Here is an 18,888-nt window from a genome sequence, read left to right as displayed (position 1 = left end):
GCATGGTGGCGTGCTCCTGTAATCCAGCTACTTTAAAGCCGTGGAATTTCGCGGCGTTGGGAGTTCTGGTACTGGCTGGTTCATGTTGATCGGGCATCCACGCCGATATGGATGGTCAGCCGGAGGGCAAACTGTCCAGGTCGCCTAAACAGAGGCGAACCGGCCCACGTGGTATAGAGAGCCTTTTTTGTCTTTAAATGCGGTTTTGGACATTCTCAAATGGTAGCCCGTCTTTGGAAGGGCTTTTTGGAATGCCGTACCAAACCAAACACGGTCACACAACATGAGATGCGAGGCGATGTCAGATGTCCATACCGTACCGTCGATTTCACCCGTCGTTTTACTCATTAATTTAAAGTCAACGAAGGTAAGGGGATTCGTTTCCTGATTGGAGCGCATTCATCCGTTAATGTATACATGTAAACCCACTCATAGTCCTGAACGATAGTGAGTTGATTTGGTTACATTCAGGATGAAATTTCGTTCATGGGGGCTTACTGTTGTGCAATTTTGTTGAGTCGTTTCAGGATGTGAGTGCGCCGTAAAAGGGATTCAGCCTAGTAAACAATCTTACTGGCACTTATTTAACATTATTTCAACCAGGTCGTGTGCTCGTCGTGCTATAGGCAATTAGTGATCGTGAAGCGTCCAAGAAGTGTGCATGTAGTTTAGACTTTTGGCAGAGAATGTTACATCGGACGGTATCGTTGATTTGGATGCAGTTGAGGCTAAACCCGGTTGCCGAAATTCGCGGGCTTATGTCCCATACACGAGGTATGGTTTCGTCAACATTGATGATTTATCAAAGGAATGGAAAGAATCCTAATTCTTACAATGTGGCGTGCCAGAAATCTGCCGGACAGATTTTACGTTCAAGGTTGCTTTTTTTTTGTCTCACGGGTGCCTCCATAATAGCTTTCAAATCGATGGCATTCACGAATGAACGTTATTCTTTGTATTAGCCATAGATTTCTTACGAACCTTTAAACCCGCTTTTCAGTTGAGCCGAGTTGGTTATATTAAATCAAAGTGCATGTGTGCGAGAAACATATACCACTATCGTCTCAACTCTATTATCCTTGTGTTTGGACGTGCACACAAGTCACCATAAAAAGTGCATAAAATTGGGTTGCACGTTTCCACCGGTGAAAAGGAGGAAAGCCCTTCGACGCGGAGTTGTTTATTCGAAAACACCAACTAAACGTTTACAAACTATTGAACAGGAAAGCAAAACTTTCATATGCACCTTGTTTGAACGCGTCTTCTTGAATTTTCCTGGATAAACATTGACTATCACGCATTTGTAAACGAATGATACAAAGCAGTTCGATTAATTCCGTAATAAATCCCACCTTTCATTAGATCAAGCTGGAGTTACGAGAAACCACATACTACTCGCATACCTCATCAGTAGTATCCACCATTACATGAGTATTCGGATATATATANGCTCCACTGCCGATATGAATTAATGAGTTTCGCATACATAGGTACTGATTTTCTAAGGTTTTTAAGACGAACGGCTTAGCAAACAGAGCTTATTTTCTATTACTGTCAGGGTGTAGCGTACCAACTCCGGAGGACGTATTTAACAAAATTTGGGCAGTCGTCAGCCCACTTTCGGTGCTAGATATGTAGCTAGCGCGTGCTCAAACTATCGACCGCTTTCGAAAACAAACCGAACAACTTCATGAAGAACGACTGACACTCATCCGTGCAGGTCGTCGCATCTTGCTTCTTATTGTATTGATTTAGTATATACCTGGGATATAACCTTGAAAATGCAATTAATATGCAGGAGGCTCAGAGTGGTCTACGTCAGAAGGATGTAATGACCACATTTTGGTACGTTTTGGGGACCCGTTATTCCAAGGGAAAGGCTTTTGAGCGTGAAAAGGTAGCAGAAGTAGTCAAATGAAACAGTGGACTGGATGTCCGGTTACATACATGTATGAATGTGCGAGCCAATTCGATCTGCGCATCACCTATGAACAGCCTCTACATTTCTTGGCAAAGCGTGGTGGTACGATCCCTTCTGGCAGTTCTGGAACCGCCAGCACCTACTAGTGACGTCTATCCTTGAACACTGATTCATTTTAACATAAGGTTTAAACTAGGTTCTTAACTCAGTTGCCACTGTTATTGTTTGAAGAGCATCAACACCCGAATGTAGGAAAGCAATATTGGTGGACAGGATCGACAGGTTATGGGGGAGGTGGGGAAGGTTCTGGAAAGGCGTTTGGACACCCGTAGTGGGGACTCAGATCGTTTAGTGTTGTGATTACCGATGTGATTTTTTTTAACTCGCTGGACGGCCGAGGGGTTTCCGCGGTGATGGAAGTGGATTTCGCGTTGTACCCAAGTGCTCTTACGGCTTATCTGATAGTTTATCTTCCCTAATCAACATTCCACTTCCACCAAACCTTGTCCTGTCGATCCGCATGATTCATTCGTGCTTCTTATTAACAGGAAGACCTGACTACATTTTTGATACGCCGAGCCCTTTGCAGTTGGCCCGTGGCGAATTATTTATATTGGTTTCTGCGCGTGGAACTGGATGAGCCACTGTCACCAGCATCCGAAATGTACACGCATGTGTTAGAACTGCTACAAAGTGCCCTGTACCATGTGAGTTAGCCGTATTATTGTGTCTTCCTTCCGCTTCTTGATTTTGCACCTTGATTATTTTCCCATGCTGTGCGGATTTACGAAATGTGGTTCCTGCGCTTGCATTCACTCACACGTGTAGTACAGTCATCCTGTCAATGAGACTGTTATGACTTGCTTGTGTTTTTTTTCATTACTGTTTTGAACCAGTTTCTGCTCATGGAAGTCGTCACGTCAGCTTGCGACTACTCTTAATTTGCCGAACAGCGATCTGAGCATATTCATAGGGCTGGGACCAGTACCTCTCACGCAGCCTTGCCATTTCTTTTTCCTCCCCAGTTGCTTTTCTTGATTCTAACCTTTCGTTTACTTATGTGTTCATTCCGTTTGAAACTTTCATATTTTCTAGCGCTTAAACCCGCGCAATATAACACTGGGGTCATCCAGTACAATACTACCACATTTGATTGTTATGTACAGAATTGGATTTGATCATTTTCAGGGAAACGAAACACAACGAGCGTGGTACAAGGAGCTTGTGCGTCAGAGTCTATTTTTAGCGGACCTGCTACAGTTTATCCATAAAGTCATGGATGGTCCTGGTGATCGAATTCGGAAGGTGAGCTAACCAGATAACATGTTAAATGTTAAATCAACCCCATTCCACTTGTCTTTCGCTGCGTTTATTCAAGTCTGTTTCCGTATTTCAACGAAGCTTTCCCATCAAGTTGGTGTGCCGTCTGCCTCTGGATTATTTTCAGATACAGCGCGAATCACGCCATAACCTACTTGAACAAGATTTGGTTTTTCTTGATTATGATTTTCAAAGTAACACTAGTGCATCAATATTACGGCAGTCTTTCATACCGGTTGCAATATAACGCGTGCTGATAAAGACCTTCCTTATGTTCCGCAAGCCTCCTTGCCATGATAAAGGTCAACGCAACTTCGGCACTTCACAAACACCAATTGGATTGATAACAGAGACGTAATCCGAATGAAGTTCGTTTCACAATATTATCATGAACAGTCCATAGGTTTATAGGTTCACGACATCTAAAATCCAGTCACCATACTCCATATAATAAGTCACACAAGCTCACTCATGCTGTCACCAACGGTCATGAAGATCAGCTCCAAATGTGACAGTGTGTTTACCAAGGATGTTCGGTACTGGACGGCGGATTCCTGTTTTTGGATAAAACATGTCACCTTTAGGTTAGCCTAGAAGATACCGATTTTATACCAACCAAAGTCAAGTTCTCGTGTTCTAAGGGATACCACCTTAAGGTTTTGACCCAGTCTTTGCTTTGAGTATTTGTGGTCTCTTCTGATAAGATGGTAACTGTTGGAATAAGCTTCTGCGGGTTCAGCAGAAGTCCTGAGAGGTCCTCTCTGCTGAGGGATATCAGTCCAGGGAGGGACATCTTTAGTAATGGGGCTGTCCACACCAGTCTTCAAAGGCTTCAGTCATAGCCTTGTCACTAGTTATCACGCTCCGAAGGGACAGTCATTAGGGTTGGCAAACGTCATAGAAGACCGTGGTTATTTAGCCCCCGAATCATATTATAGCAGGAAACTATCCTCCAGAAGAGACCTCCAGAAGGACCTATCCGGTGTTGACAAATGTGTATGCAGCAAACTTGGCAACGGATGTTCCAAACTACCGTTCGTCCATCTTTTTTCCCCGGGAAATATCCTCTTTGTATGCTTTCACTACTGTACTGAAGGTTTATTAGTCGATCTAGTAACCAGCGTGGTATTTTTGTCTACCTTATGTACCAATATAGTGCTTTTCCATAAGTGTTCTCTATAGAAGGGACTTGGTCATTAGAAGAGCCCAGAAGCACCTAGCTACAGTTGATCTCTATGGAAGGGAGATTTCGCTGTCAGCACACCGGATAAATGAAAATAATCTTGGACAGGCGATCACATGAAGGACTAATTTTGTCTTCATCCTACCACTCAGATACCTAATTGTTGTAAGGGCACATGAAAACCCAGAGCACAAATTTTGTTGGGAAAGGATCTCATCTTTTATAGTGGTCTCTCAAAAGTCATCCATTTCAGGCCACATGTAACCTATGCGAAGTGATCATCGCCTCTTGGAAGGGAGTTTATTGGAGAGGATACTGTAGTACGCAGTTACTTGCTCTAAAATAGGGTAAATGCGAATAAAGAAATTGTGATCCTTCGAGAAAGTCTGCTACTATCCTGTTGGCTGCTCCACCTCGTAAAAAATCGTTCAGCTGTAGCCCCTTTTCGGTGCCTAGCTGCCATTTCATCCAAAGGAAGCACGGGGGCTGAGATACTGCCAGGTTGCCCAAGCCTAGACAGGGAAGTCGAGAGGCAGAGGTCGGGTTCGAACCACGGACCTTCTGGTCAGTAAATTCACACTCCAATTACTGAGCCATCCCGCCCCCAGCTGTTCCATCAATGCTCGCTACAAGTTTTAAGAAGCGCATCAGCTGTCTAACTCTTCCTCTGATCTTGCGCAGTTGCTGGTCGATTGTTTTTGCACCTGTGATTCGGGTTTCGGAAGAGATTGAAATTGTTCACTCTAGCGCCGTTACTGCTATGGATTGGTCCCCTTGCATTGTGGCTGATGACCCGAACAGGTCTGATGCGTTATTCTCACTTCCCTGGATTGGAAACGACATTTTGTATTCCTCCCAAATCCAACCAGAGGATGATAACGTAAACATCTTCACCACCTTAGAGCTTGAAATAACGGGCTGTAGGTGAGTAACATGACCTTAAGCATGGTGTAATGAAATACAGGGCACTGCTTACCCAGGATATGAGAAGATTCGGCACAAGTTTGCTGGAAGACTCCACTTCGGCAGCGCTGCTAATCCGAAAACCCTTCCGCAAGATCGGTGAGGCTAGCAAGGTAGCTGTTATATTTGCGACACACTGGTTTGTCTCAGTTGACCCTCATGCCTATGAAATTTTTAGCGCTTCAACCTTTGACATGCCTGTTCATTGTAGATTGAAAGGCTACACAGTTGTTTCAAGGAAGCGGAGTTTGCCCATCTTAATCGTATTGAAGAACCCTTGTGTTTACCGCTCGAACCGGAGGTCAAAGTTATTGGAATCGATGCACCCGCAACTAATTTGTTTAAGGTGGGTTTGGATCCATTCCTTTTAACAGGATATGTTCGGGTTTTATACATCTGGCTAATCTTTTTTAGCCTCTGTCTATTTGAGACTCGTTTACACGAGGTTGCAGGAACCACCTATGTTCGTTTTCGGTTCCCCCTATGGATTACCTTGTTGCGTTTCCAGCGGGTTCAGTCGACTGCTTGGATAAAACCTCGTGAAAGGACTTGTTCTAAACATCTTCGACCTTCGAATTTCGTGACGGCATTGTTACGACCCAGTTTACCTACATAACGGATGTATACTTTTCCCTCAATCGGCGCTGTCCTTCGGTAAAGTTTGTTTGAAGAGGGCTTCAGGTATTTGCAGACATTTCACCTTAAATTTATTCCCTTCTTTCTAGCCAAAGAACTGAATCATATCTGAAACAATATATTGTACTTATCGATCGCTAGCTGTCTAGTATCCTCTCAGTGGATTTATCCGAGAGGGTTCGACGCCCTTACACTTCACTACCTATACTCGATGATGATGTGCGTTAGTAACTGTACTTCCTCAATGTTGGTGAAATCAAGGTAGTTCATCCAAATGCTAAAAGCGTACAACAAATACACAGATGAGATTTGCGAGGTTCATATTGCTTTTTTTCTTCAAGATGATTTACATGTTCTGCTGACTATGAGAACGAATTTGAGGGTGCCCCATCACTCGGTACTTTTCCCTTCATCTGTGAAGCTCGCGCTTATTCCTAACAGCTCATCTAGTGCGATGCGGTGTTGTCACCAATTTTGTTGTGCTTTCCACTCTTGCGCCCTCCCTACAGAGTGCCCGTCAACCGGTCTTCATTCCCTTCCTACTCCCAAGTGGCGGACAGTACAAGGTGATATTCAAGCACGGTGATGACTTGCGACGGGATCAGCTTGTGTTGCAAATGATAGAACTGATGGATGTGGTAAGTAGCCGTTCAGTTCCCCCTTCAAGTTGATATACAAGTTTTTGTCGGTGTGCTGGTAACAAAGTTATGACTGGATTCTGTGTGAGAGGTGTGCTGCTAAACATGGCTGTCCTTATAGGAGCTTGTCATTGTTCCTGCCATAGTTTGGACTAGATATTCAGTGGCCATAGTTGTATAGGTGTATTTGATATATAAACCCACGTTTATATCTTCCAGGTAAGTTTGGTATCCTGTCGCTGTGGTTTGCGAGCCTCGGTCGGTCCCAGTAGACTTTTTACCTCTTATCTTTATGCGTACCGGGTCGCTTGTCATCCAGTACATTCGGAGGAAGTAAGACACTCAGGGTCACTAGATTCGTGTAACATAGTTTTTTCATCCTGATAAACTCCTAATCATTTCTTAAAAGTATCCACCTTATACTGCCGTTTCTATTTCTCGACTGCCTCAGATAGTGGTGTCCATCTGAGAGACTCCCGTGTGGTGTCACCTGTGAAGATAGATCATTCCCTTGCAAATGAGCCCACTTATCTTTGGTCTTCACTTAACATCGAGTTTTAACTAGCATCTTTGAACCATTCGGCATGTGCCAGGAGTCATATCCGGGTATCACGTCAACTGACAGGCTAAATCAGATTGAATCGGCTGAGGATGAGGTCCAGCGACAATTGTATGGAGCCAGACTAAATGATTTGGGTGAAGCCATGGCGGTGGATTTTTTACGGCTTTCCGTTTATCCACTGCTATCTCCCAGGTCGCATATGAATGTGCAAATTTCAAGAGGACAGTCCTGAACAAAGGCCATGTTCGGCTAGGGACGCTGTCCATAACCGAGAACTTATATTCATATTTTTCGGTATTTTTTAAGGTTTATAAACCCCCGTAACAAAGTTGTGGTCAGATCGCGAATAGCTGAGACACACCAGCGCTTTCATCATTATTGGACCCATCAGTCGGGGTTACAGAGATCGGACACGTGACCACTAATTTAGGAGCCTCAGGTTCTCTTCCTTTAGGTCACACTTCCGAAGACAACTTTGTGCGAATGCTGGATTTCAGTTAGGCTTTGAACTTGATTTGACCCACCTGATTCTCAGTGAGGATTGATGGCTATTCAGATGGAAAAAGGTTAACTATTAGTCGGGCGATTTAGTAAGTAAACAGACCGGTTTCACCCTTCTTGGGGCTCATCAGGTAGGCACAGTCCCCGGGTTTCCGTCAAACTTATGTTCTACTTGAAACCGAATTGCACGAAATTGGCGAATATACACTCATCTGCAAACTAATTTGGTTCTTTCGAGAGACTCACCTGGAACCCAGCTGATTCAGTTGCACATTCAGTTGCCTGAGAACATCATAAACGAGAGATTCAGCTGGGTTCCAGGTGAGTCTCTCGAAAGAATCAAATTAGTTTGCAGATGAGTGTATATTCGCCAATTTCGTGCAATTTGGTTTCAAGTAGAACATAAGTTTGACGGAAACCCGGGGACTGTGCCTACCTGATGAGCCCCAAGAAGGGTGAAACCGGTCGTGGGCTGTCGATGGATTTTCAGCAACCTTATGAGTAGCACATTACAAATATACAAGTAAACAGCTTCTTCGGACCAGTTTCCAAGCTTAATACATCATCTTATGTCATAAGCAAGTGCGATCAACTTTACGAGTATATGTAACCTTTTAATTGAATGTTGGTTTCCCGAAGATGAATGCGTATCTGACAAGTCCTCCAAGCATCATCTTCCCGTGGTAATCGACCACATAGCGGTTTCATGATAGTTTGCCCATTTTGTGTGGTGTTGGAGTACTTCGACAGGTCTTGAAGTCCGCGCCGAATAGCCACTGTCAATTATTTGTCTAGTTGCACGAAGCCTCTTGGGGGCTACCGATCTCCACTTGATAATCGCGACTTATTCGTCACAAAAATACTGGTCCTTACCGTGATTTGGCGGTTTGTTTGTTTCCATGGCCTGTTGGACTATAATCACAGACTCTTCTACCACGTTAGTCAACGTTAGATGCCCAATCAATATAGCCTCTTGGCCATCCATGTTGGGAGTTGGAGCGTGTGGCGACTTGCTCTTTAAAAAATGCAATGCATTGGGATTTCCCGCCGAAGGCTATGGTTGGTGACCCTAACCCCCCTTCTCTCTAGGTTTTGGCACCCTGGCCCGCGCACAATCATGATTCTTACGACTAAAAACCCCGTAATTTCACATCGGCCGTTGCGTGATTCCATCAGCTAGGTCTCCGCGCTTGCTGTATACAACAGGGCTTAATGTACGGGAGTGAAGCGTCAAGGTTGAACGCTGATGTTCAGTCGATGATAATGATGATGGTGATTAATCACGACTTCTTCCCCAGCTAGACTTTCCTTATGCGATTAACCTGTCTTTTTTCCGTCAGATCCTCAGGAAAGAAAACTTTGACCTCAAGTTAACACCTTACAAGGTTCTGGCAACGGGCTCTGGTCATGGTAAGTTGCACACTGGCTTCGTGTACCTTTATATGGAGGGTATTGAGCACAGTTCATATGTTCGTTGTCTGTCGTTGCTGTAGCTCGGTACCTGTGTTTGCTAGTCGGCAGCCAGAAGTGCTCAGCTGGGGTTTCACTTTCAGCTAGGTAGTGACAATGACCCAAATGAGTAAGTTATGAAATGTGTAGTTGAAATTTTCGCCCTGCAAGTGAAGTCAACCTATAAAATTAACTTGAGATCTATTACACACCTGCTCCATCTTTCATGGAAATCGTCGGTGGTGCGAATCACACTTATCTCTGTGGTAATTCAAGCCTTTTAGTTTGTAATCGAGCACTACTCCAATCAGTCACGTGTGACTGACCGGAACTATGACACAATCGCATCCAGAAAGGGTATAGGGCCACTCACCTTTCAGTCAAATAGTTTATGTCAAAATTCGATTATGGCTTCTGGAGCGTAAATTTCTTGAATGGGAGGCCTGTCTTTGAGGCTAGGACCAGCTAGAGCGGCTGCCCATCAATGCGCTTTTAGATGGTATCTCCTGTAGAGGAACTAAAAGCCTGTTATAAAAAATAAAACCTTTAGTGGAAATGCAACTGCACCTTGCAGACCAAATGTCTTACAGTTCGTGCTGTACTTGAGACGCAAGATCTCCTGCTCGCAGTTTGTCCATACCTTGGATGCAGATGGAATGAGTGCCACTCTAAATCAGCACGCGGTAAACCCAACTAGTCGATGCATCATTTATACTATCCATATCTACCATCTCTATTCCATCTATGCCAGACAGGGCTCACACTGTGTGCTGTGTTGTGTGGGAGTTCCCTAATGCCTCTGGATTTAAGTGAAGGGACTTACAGGGGATTCTACCGGCTTCAACACAACGAGGTCAATGAATGTGTGGTGACTGAAGGGTGGAGGTGAAACAAGGGACAGCGTACCCATTAGCATATTCTATTTCAAAGAATCATGTGAGCGCATGGGTGTTGTAAAGTCCCAGTCGGACTGGGGGTGAGAACCACAAGATAGCGAACGAGATCGGAGGGAACCAGGGTACGGGGTGTAGCAAACTACTTGGTATTTTGATGTTATCCTCACGCCTCATACTGTGTACATACGGGCGACTTCTTTTCTTCAGGAAAATTGTGTCTGATTGCACTACAGACATTTGAGTCCCCTGTCTCGTTACAGTCGTAGAATTTAACGCTAGGGGTGAAATGGCTCAAGTGGTTAGAGCGCGAATTTACTGACCGGAATGTCCGTGGTTCAAACCCGACCTCTGCCTCTCGACTTCCCCTGACTAGGCTTGGGCAACCTGGCAGTATCCCAGCCCTCGTGCAACCTTCGGGTGGCATGGCAGTTAGGCGCCGAGAAGGTGCTACAGCTGAACGTTTTATTATTATTCATAAGACCACCTAAAGAAGTAGATTTTGTCTCGTGAGGAGGATTTCTTCATGGGGAATGGTATCTTCCTTAATATTCTGAACGTAACGCAGAATGTACGACACTCTGGCACACATGGATCAACCTTCCAGTCGTAAGTGAAACACCGGAAATAGTGATGTTTTTCTTTCCCTCTTTCAATCACTTTCTGATCTGTGTTACAGTTTTCGATTGGCTTTCTCAGTTCATAAGCTCCCAGATTTTGTTTCCATTGCAATTAATTCTGAAAGTTTGTACTTATTTTCTTATACACCCTGTAGGTTTTGTTCAATTTATTGAGTCGCAATCAGTGTTTGACATACTTCAGAAGGGCACGATCCTCGGATTCCTTCAACAAAATGCCCGAAGCTCAACTGACCCGTTGGGTGTCCAAAAAGAGGTGCTTGAAACATATATTCGTTCTTGTGGTGAGTATTCTTAGTCGTATGTTATCGTTAAGGAATAATCTTTTCTAGTACCACAAATGCATTATCGGGTAGAGTGGCCCAACAACTGAGAGTGAAACACTAGTCATCGTTTATACGTGGAAACCTAACAAACTCCTCGATAGAATCTATCCATTTTATACTGCTTTCTTATAAGATATGTTGATAATCCATCACTAGAGTCCGCCTACGAGGCCTGAACGACTATCATTCCGTGATATTACCTCGAAGCTTGTTCGAACCCCACTCTTCTTTGTGCAGAAGATAGTTAAAGGCTGTCTTTGCATGAGTCGATGGTGGAAGTTTCTCTGAGGAATGAAATCTAAGTAGAGCTCCTTACCAGGGATGCTTCTAGGTGTTAATTACGTCTGGGTGAATCTGGTTCGGTTGGAGACTGTTGTACGTTAGTCTCCTCAATCCCCTCCGGGAGCACGTGTTTCACTGCTTGCTTGGGGTACTTCACAAGGTCTCACTCAAACTTCCGTTGTTTAGTGATTCCCTATTATTACCAAAGTGTTACATGTAAACTTGAACAACTTATGATAACTAATCATTGACTGACTTCCCAGTCGATCCTTAACATCGAGTCCTTAACATCAGCTAACATCTTCGTTATCTACCGTTGTTCACATGGATGTCGTAAATATCAGTCCAATCGAAGTCTTGGTCGGCATTTGTACTGTGCGCTTACTTATAGGATATTGACGGAGAATCAATTCGAAGCTCGTTTCTAACCAATCGCGTGACTTACTGAACCTCAGTGACCTGATTAACTTGCAAGCATCCCACGGAAACAGGGCAGGAACTGCGCTTTCTATCACACTAACGCCTCATACAACTCAGATGGTGCTTTTGTCATTAGCATCGTTGACAACAATAGCGAACTGAGAGGGCTGATGCTTGACTGGAACGCGCGTGTTACAACCCCCTGAGCAGGGAATGTAATTTCCAGCCAACTGAGAGCATCAGCAGTCTATACGCACGTTCGAACAACCACTGTAATGAAACTCAAGCAAGCTCCCCTGTAGTTTTTGCTCGTCAATCGCCCAACCTGAACTGCAAAACCCTAAGTAATTAGTTCCAATTCTCAGATAAGTACGCTTCGCTCTGCTGATTGAGCATTGATTGTTTGAGCATACGGTAACGTCACAGTGGAATGTGATCCGAGACTATTTTGGACAATAGTCAACAAACTTTTCATATTGTCGAGTACGTGGCCCTTATAAGGCGCTTCTGGTTCTGTTCTGGTAGGCTTTTGCTTATTGGTGTCTGTCTTGTAGTAGAAGCTCTTCGGTCCACCAGAATCCTCTCTCAAAGAACGGTGCATGTCGGAGTTTGTCTACAAGCCATTGTCGACGACATCCCTTAAAATGGGTCTTTGATTAATTGGATACGTATTCGAGCTCTGGTGGAAATATGCCACACCATGTACTATACTTATATGGAATTACAAAGGCTCGGGTATACGAACGTGACAACTGATTTGATTAAACTGCATGGATAGTATGTCAGACTTCATCCTTGTTTGACTAGTGTCTTCACAGCTTTGAACACTCACATATTACTTAAGGCTGAACCACACATTTCTAAGGGAAGCTTGTTTTCTGAGAGAAATTCAGATCCTTCTAGTCCGTTGGAATGCTTCACACGTGACAAGCTTAGGTGCAGAATGCATTGTTATTTTCATTTTCCATTTTGTCTAGCTGGCTATTGCGTCATTACCTATCTGCTGGGAGTCGGTGACCGACACATGGAGAATCTTTTGTTGACCAACGATGGACGTCTTTTTCACATCGACTTTAGTTTCTTGTTTGGGAATGATCCGAAACCCATGGCTACGGAAGTTCGCCTGACCCGAAGTATGATCGAAGCTATGGGTGGTGCAAATACCAGTCAGTTTGGAGAATTTTGGAAAATAACGTTTACGGCTTTTCTGGTCCTTCGAAGGTAAGCAAATAGGTTGATGAAATGGAGGGGCGTTGTTGTTCTGAGTGAGTCGCCAGTCCAAGTTTTTCGGATTTTCGAACCATTACCTACGAGGTTACCACGGTGATTGGTATATTTTGTTGAAGTGTTGATCGGTCTATGCAATCTTGGTTGATTCCATGGTATTCATAATCCGACCAACTGAAACTTTGCCTTTCCTTTGACCGACGTTCTATCCAAATGAGCGATAAAGTGGCCATCCGTCTGGAAAGGTGTAAACATCGAAATCTGACTTCTATCCGTACTCCTCATCTGGGATGGTTTATTCTTCCTGGATGTTCGCGTTTCCTGTCGACCGACAACTACCGTTTTATGTTAACATCATCAGTGGTTTCTGGAACACCTGAGTTTGTGTACTTTTCCCATGAAGCGATTGTTTTTCGGCTTTGGTGTTCGGGGTGGCTCAGGATTTGAGCGAAAGTTCTACTCGGACAGAACCCTTGAATTTGGCTGTGATTTTAACGTGGAATATAATTCAACGCAATTATTGTAGATGATGTATGTCGTTCGCTTGAATCTGTACAGTGTGTTTTATTGCTCTGTCCGCAGGATCTTGCTACAGACCCAGAGTAGCGACTGTATGAATTCCTCTTTATTCCACTGGATATGTGTTTTGCAACAGACCAGTTTTGACTTATTTTGAATCTGTGAAAGTGCATCGTGCCTGTTGGGTAATGTTAGTACGGCAGAGAGACTTTTACAGTCCCGTAAGTGGTTCCCAGTAGCCTCGAACGATTTGACCGAATCGTTTTATGTTGGGTGATATCGACGCACTGACGTTAAACTGTTGCATGAAAGCTGGCTGTATGCTGGTATCGACGGTGGAGTTATCCAGGTTGGTGACTACAATATGTTTTGGGCGGATCATCCCAAAATCGTTATCCCTTAGTGATGTGCTCTTCCGCATGCTCCGTATAACTTTCTTAAAAAACAGCAATTTCCCCATTTTGGACTCTGAGCACTAATCAGCCCCTTTTTGCCACAAACCTATACATTTTCTCAATATTATTCCTCATTAATTGTTGCGTGCTAATTCTTTGACTACTCTAATACCTGATTTGCAACGATATCTTTGTATCCTTGCCTATGATCTTGATGGATTCAGTTGTGCCCTTCTCACATCTATCGGAGCCGTCAATATCGTGTACATTTCAAAAAGACTTGATGCTCAACTTGACGGTTTGTATGATGTGGTGCGAGACGGCTCAGTGGTTAGAGCGCGAATTACTGACCGGATGGTCCGTGGTTCGAACCCGACTTCTGCTTCTCAAATTCCTCTGTCTGGGCTTGGCCAACCTTGCAGTATCCCAGCCCTCGTGCTTCCTTCTGGTGACATGGCTGTCAAGCTACGAAAGGGTGCTACAGCTGAACGGTGCAGAAATTTATGTCATCATACACTGGCGTGCTCATCCAGTTACTTGATTTTGTCTGTCTCTCTCCAGTGATATGATCAAAGTTGAACCACGGCTGGTTTATGCCTCGTGTTCCAACGCTGTTTGACCAAAATTTTACAACCAGACGTGGAATACCTCGAAGTAGCTACGTGGGAGCCGTCCTAAATTCTTTTTTTGCTTGACAGTGACCTGTTGACTCTACCATGGATCCATTGACATGACCAATCGGTCCACTGTCTTTGCTTCAAAAAAAATCTGGAAACACTTCGAATATGTCCGTGTAAGCAGCAGTTTTGAACCCAATGCTGGAAAGCAAATGACTCTGATCTCTTGCCACTCATGTTGTACAAAGTTGGCGGTGACTTCTTCACCGAATCCGTGACCACTCTGATGAACCTCGCTGCTGGAAAATGTCGAGTATTAGGTTCGTATCTAGAACAGTTTTTTTGAAGCATGAATCCAGTGCTTGCCCCTCCTCTTTTGCAAGTGTTTGCTTCAGTGCTCTCAAGTGGAAAGTTGACCACTGTGTTGCCTGAAGACTTCTATAAGTTTGTCTTTCGAAGATTGTGTTCGACTTTGGATGGAATCTTTCGTTCAGTGCACCCGATGACTTCTTTATTTAATCAAAATAGCAAGACGGTTTTGTTGCTTGTGGTGGACTCTGTTGATGCACTGGACAGCTGGATGGTCTTCCGAAGCTTTTGGTGCAGCTTATCGTCAAAAGTGTTTTGAAGGCAGTTTTCGCCAACCTATAAACCTGGATAGTTAAAACTACACCACTCCGGATACATGGAGGTTTTCTCCAGTGGCGCCTACTTTTTCCCGTCTCTTTGTACGTTATTAGCCTGCTCATCCCTGATTTCCTTACCCAACTCAAATCACCTAATAATGTAGTGCTCGAGTGTACAAGCGACACGCTGAAAGCGTGTGTGAAATTGCCGTTCTGACTCAATTTACTCGCGGATTAATCCCTGGGACGTTCAGTATTACTGTTATCCTTGAGCTCCTTTCTCTCGATCAAACCCTCCCCTTGCTTGAACCCGCTGTTTTCTGCTTCTGCCTGATGCATTCGATATTCACCCAGAATTCCTCATGAGCTTTTGACTCCTGACATGCTGAGCCAATCTTGACGAACTTTTCCCATACGCATTTTGGCCACTTACGTCTGTGCGCTCACGTTTGTCGTTAACTCAGATCGGTTCGCCGTTCCTTTCGAGTTTCTTTCAATTCACGCAAAAACTGAACGGAAATCCCTAAAATTTGATGAATGTATCCCCTTCATATACGTACTTCGTACTTGTAGTACCGCATTTTATTGATAAATCTCAAGACTTCGCGATACTTAACTTGTGATCTCGCGCGCCACTCAATCGGGCTACCCCGAATACGTCAAGTATTCTACAATAGGATCCTTTATTATTCCATGAAACCTATAAAAGGACTTGCTCAGTAAACTCTCTTTCCTCACTGCCACTGAGCTTCGTATTCCAAGATCCTTTAGCACAAGTAACCTCAAGTGGTTCACTCCTACCAAGATCCAAAGTTTACCATTTCACACTCTCAAACTTAGTGCTAGAAATACCCCTCACAACCTCTTCGTGCGATCTGCTATTGCACCCTGAATTTCTTTAGTGGTCGACAGACTGCTGCTTGCAGTTCCTGAAGTTTATTTCCAGATTCAGTGGAATATAGAGAGTTATACCTGTCAACTTCGTGTTCGACCAGCAGAGTGGCGCTTGTTAAAACTTTGCCGTGAGGATCCTATTGGGTGCCCTGCACCCTCTTCAACCTTTTCTCTTAAGGGAGTTTCAAGTTCCAACACGTTCGAAATTCAGACTCACCTTTGTTCCGTAGTGGAATCTTGACTATCTCGGTCCTGCTATGCATGGGCTCATACCTGGTTACGATTTTTTATGCACAGTTTGAAACCACGTCACCCAACCGGATAAACCCTAGATAACCATGGGTTTGTGCTCGTTCCTTCCTTTTTGCCAGTTTCCATGTTGTTTTCATTTTACTGTTCATTTTACTCCATCAGCTCCTCTTGACCGAACTGGGTCGCTTCTGTCTGGGCTTTGGACTTCTTCCACTATCTTATTTCTGGCATTCTTTTCCGGCCGCAAGGCAGCTGTCAACCAGTATGATGTCACAGTTGATTCTCATGGCATTCGTACCACATTTATCGAAACAGCCAGCTTCTTGTCTGATAAAAATCACTGTCGAGTCGCTTGACTCTTGAGTGCCGTTTAGAGGAACACTGCGTGTATTTGATGAGTACCGTCGCCTTGTTTGTGTGTGATAGAACACCAGCGGTTGTCGTCAACTTTTCGACGAAGCCGAAGCCTCTAAAAAACGAATTATTTCTATGAACCATTTGGGGATTATCAATGTTGGACAAGCCCTTTTCAAGATTCGAAAGAACTTCCGTCACTCCTTTCTTATGGCACAATACAGGCACTTTCTTGCTCCAGCTTATGTTATTTACTATCAACGTCGGACGCGGTTTTGAAAAGTAAGTAATGCCTACGGTAGTACCTTTAAGCAACCTGAATTATTTGATCGCATAGGCTAAGTCAACAATTCACTTCAACCTAATCTCTCATCGAGTTTTTTTCCTTTCCCGCTGCAGGCATGCGAACCTTTTTCTCTCATTGTTCTCCCTCATCCAAAACGTCAGTGTCCTTCCCACACCGCGTGACTATACCAATGCCTGTGAATTTTTGAAGGAGCGCTTCTGTATCAATCAAACCGAAGAACGCGCGGTACACCGTCTTGCCAGTCGCATGACCGAGGCCATAAAGTCTGTTGTTCCGGATATCATGGAACGTATTCGTGCATTTGCGCAGGTAGGTGTAGCGTGCGCATGACCTGTAAGCCAGGGCAGTGAAACAGATAATACCGCTACTTGATATATAAACCACAAACGATTCCATCTTTCGACTAGAATGGTATGTTTACACCTTAGCATGGGGAGGTTTAACTTAAAAAACTTGCACTCTTGCTCAGTAGGTATCAACCCAGGCAAAAGGAGGTACCACCCTTAAGATGTTCATATATTACGATGTACTTAATAGCTGTTTCCATCGATGCAAAGGGTTGGTCCCCAACCGAGCTGACAGACGATTGGTTGTTCGTACAGCTTCTAGATCTAGACCGCATACGAATCACGCACGAAGTACTTGTTGCCCTAGTATCCTACGATGACCGCAGGATCTAAGGTCCGAAAGCGGCTGTTTCGGCTTCAGTGGTAAGCCTGCAAATGATAGATATTCTATACTTCCATGCTGTATGGCTTTCTTAGAAAACCATATGATTTGGACGGAAACTGGCAGCTTCTCAGCACAGGTCCAGAACTGTCAGCTTCAACAGAGGTGCAGCACATTTAGTGATGTTACTCGTTCTGCGTTCCTGCGTAACCTCACGAAAACGATTGATTTCCACACGAACGAAGCTTGATGACTCTTTCAGAGCAGTTCGTCACAGATGAGCTCTACTATTATGTGGTACTTCAAATTCGGTAGATCATGAGCGCATGTCTCTCATTCTTGTCTCAGAAATGTCATGCCATTGTTCCACTTCGTTCCTCACTGAGTTTTTTGTTCACCGGCTATCATTCGTTATCAGATGACTCAAATGGTGACCCTTTCCGTTCAATTGAAGCGGATAGCTACGTCCTAAAGACGACAATCAGTGTCATTCAAGTATTATTGAAGTTCGATGTGTACCGGTTTGGTACCGATTTGATTTTGACGGAATACTCAGCTGGAATCCAGCTAAATACCTCTTTTATGGTGCTCTTAAACGGCTGAATGTACTGTAGGGCGAGTTTCCAGCAACCTTATGAATAAGGTATTACGTTCATATTATTAAAGTTGTTACCCGCCTGTTCGTAGGAGAATAAGAGTTGGTAGCTACGTAGTAGGGGCATCAAATGCTGTTTGGCTTATAACTATGGCTTCCGGTGCCTCGGTCCAAGCACAGTATCCATCGACATAGGTCACTGAAAGAAGAGCGTTGGTCTTTCTGAGGGAAGGATCACATACATCCTGGTTCCTCAATAATTGGCTCAATAGAAATATTGCTACAAGTCGAAAAGGCTTCGCTGACAAGGAACAGTTTTTTGGTTTCCAAGGGAGTATGGCCCGTTTCGAGAAGAGTATTGACGAAGGGAACTAAGGTCATCATTCAGTTCAGGACTTGGTTATTTCTTAGCATCTCGGCCAAAATGTTGATGAATTTATTGTCATCGTTACTGGTAGGCGTAATCTTGTACCAAGACAACTTCACCACTCGCAATTAGGCACTGCTACTACAAAGAAGCATGATCCGCACGTGTTTCAGTATTCACTGAATACCGGTTGCCGATGGCACGTCCATAAGATGTGCAACTTTTCAGAATGGTGTCGCTGCATATACTTAGATACGACGCGCCGTGGTTGGGTTTGTCGCGTTCAACGCACCCTTGGTTGTTCTTTTGATGAAGATGCTAGCTTGGAAGGGTC

General features: G+C 44.1%; 1 protein-coding gene across 1 annotated transcript in view; it reads left to right on the top strand.

Moving 5' to 3' along the window:
• Nucleotides 1-18,888, top strand: part of T265_03302 (hypothetical protein) — a gene marked incomplete at both ends in the record, with an annotated part of 40,427 nt that overhangs the window by 21,193 nt on the left and 346 nt on the right. The window contains 8 exons of the mRNA XM_009167748.1: nt 2,470-2,628; nt 3,110-3,226; nt 5,599-5,733; nt 6,533-6,661; nt 9,065-9,134; nt 10,842-10,988; nt 12,710-12,953; nt 17,016-17,232. Of these exons, the coding sequence (XP_009166012.1) occupies nt 2,470-2,628; nt 3,110-3,226; nt 5,599-5,733; nt 6,533-6,661; nt 9,065-9,134; nt 10,842-10,988; nt 12,710-12,953; nt 17,016-17,232 (1,218 nt within the window). The remainder of the gene's footprint in view (nt 1-2,469; nt 2,629-3,109; nt 3,227-5,598; nt 5,734-6,532; nt 6,662-9,064; nt 9,135-10,841; nt 10,989-12,709; nt 12,954-17,015; nt 17,233-18,888) is intronic.

Source organism: Opisthorchis viverrini (genome assembly GCF_000715545.1).
Source record: "Opisthorchis viverrini unplaced genomic scaffold opera_v5_47, whole genome shotgun sequence".
Classification (NCBI taxonomy): domain Eukaryota; kingdom Metazoa; phylum Platyhelminthes; class Trematoda; order Opisthorchiida; family Opisthorchiidae; genus Opisthorchis; species Opisthorchis viverrini.
Note: the sequence above shows the minus strand (reverse complement) of the source record. Positions and strands in the feature narration are given on the sequence as shown.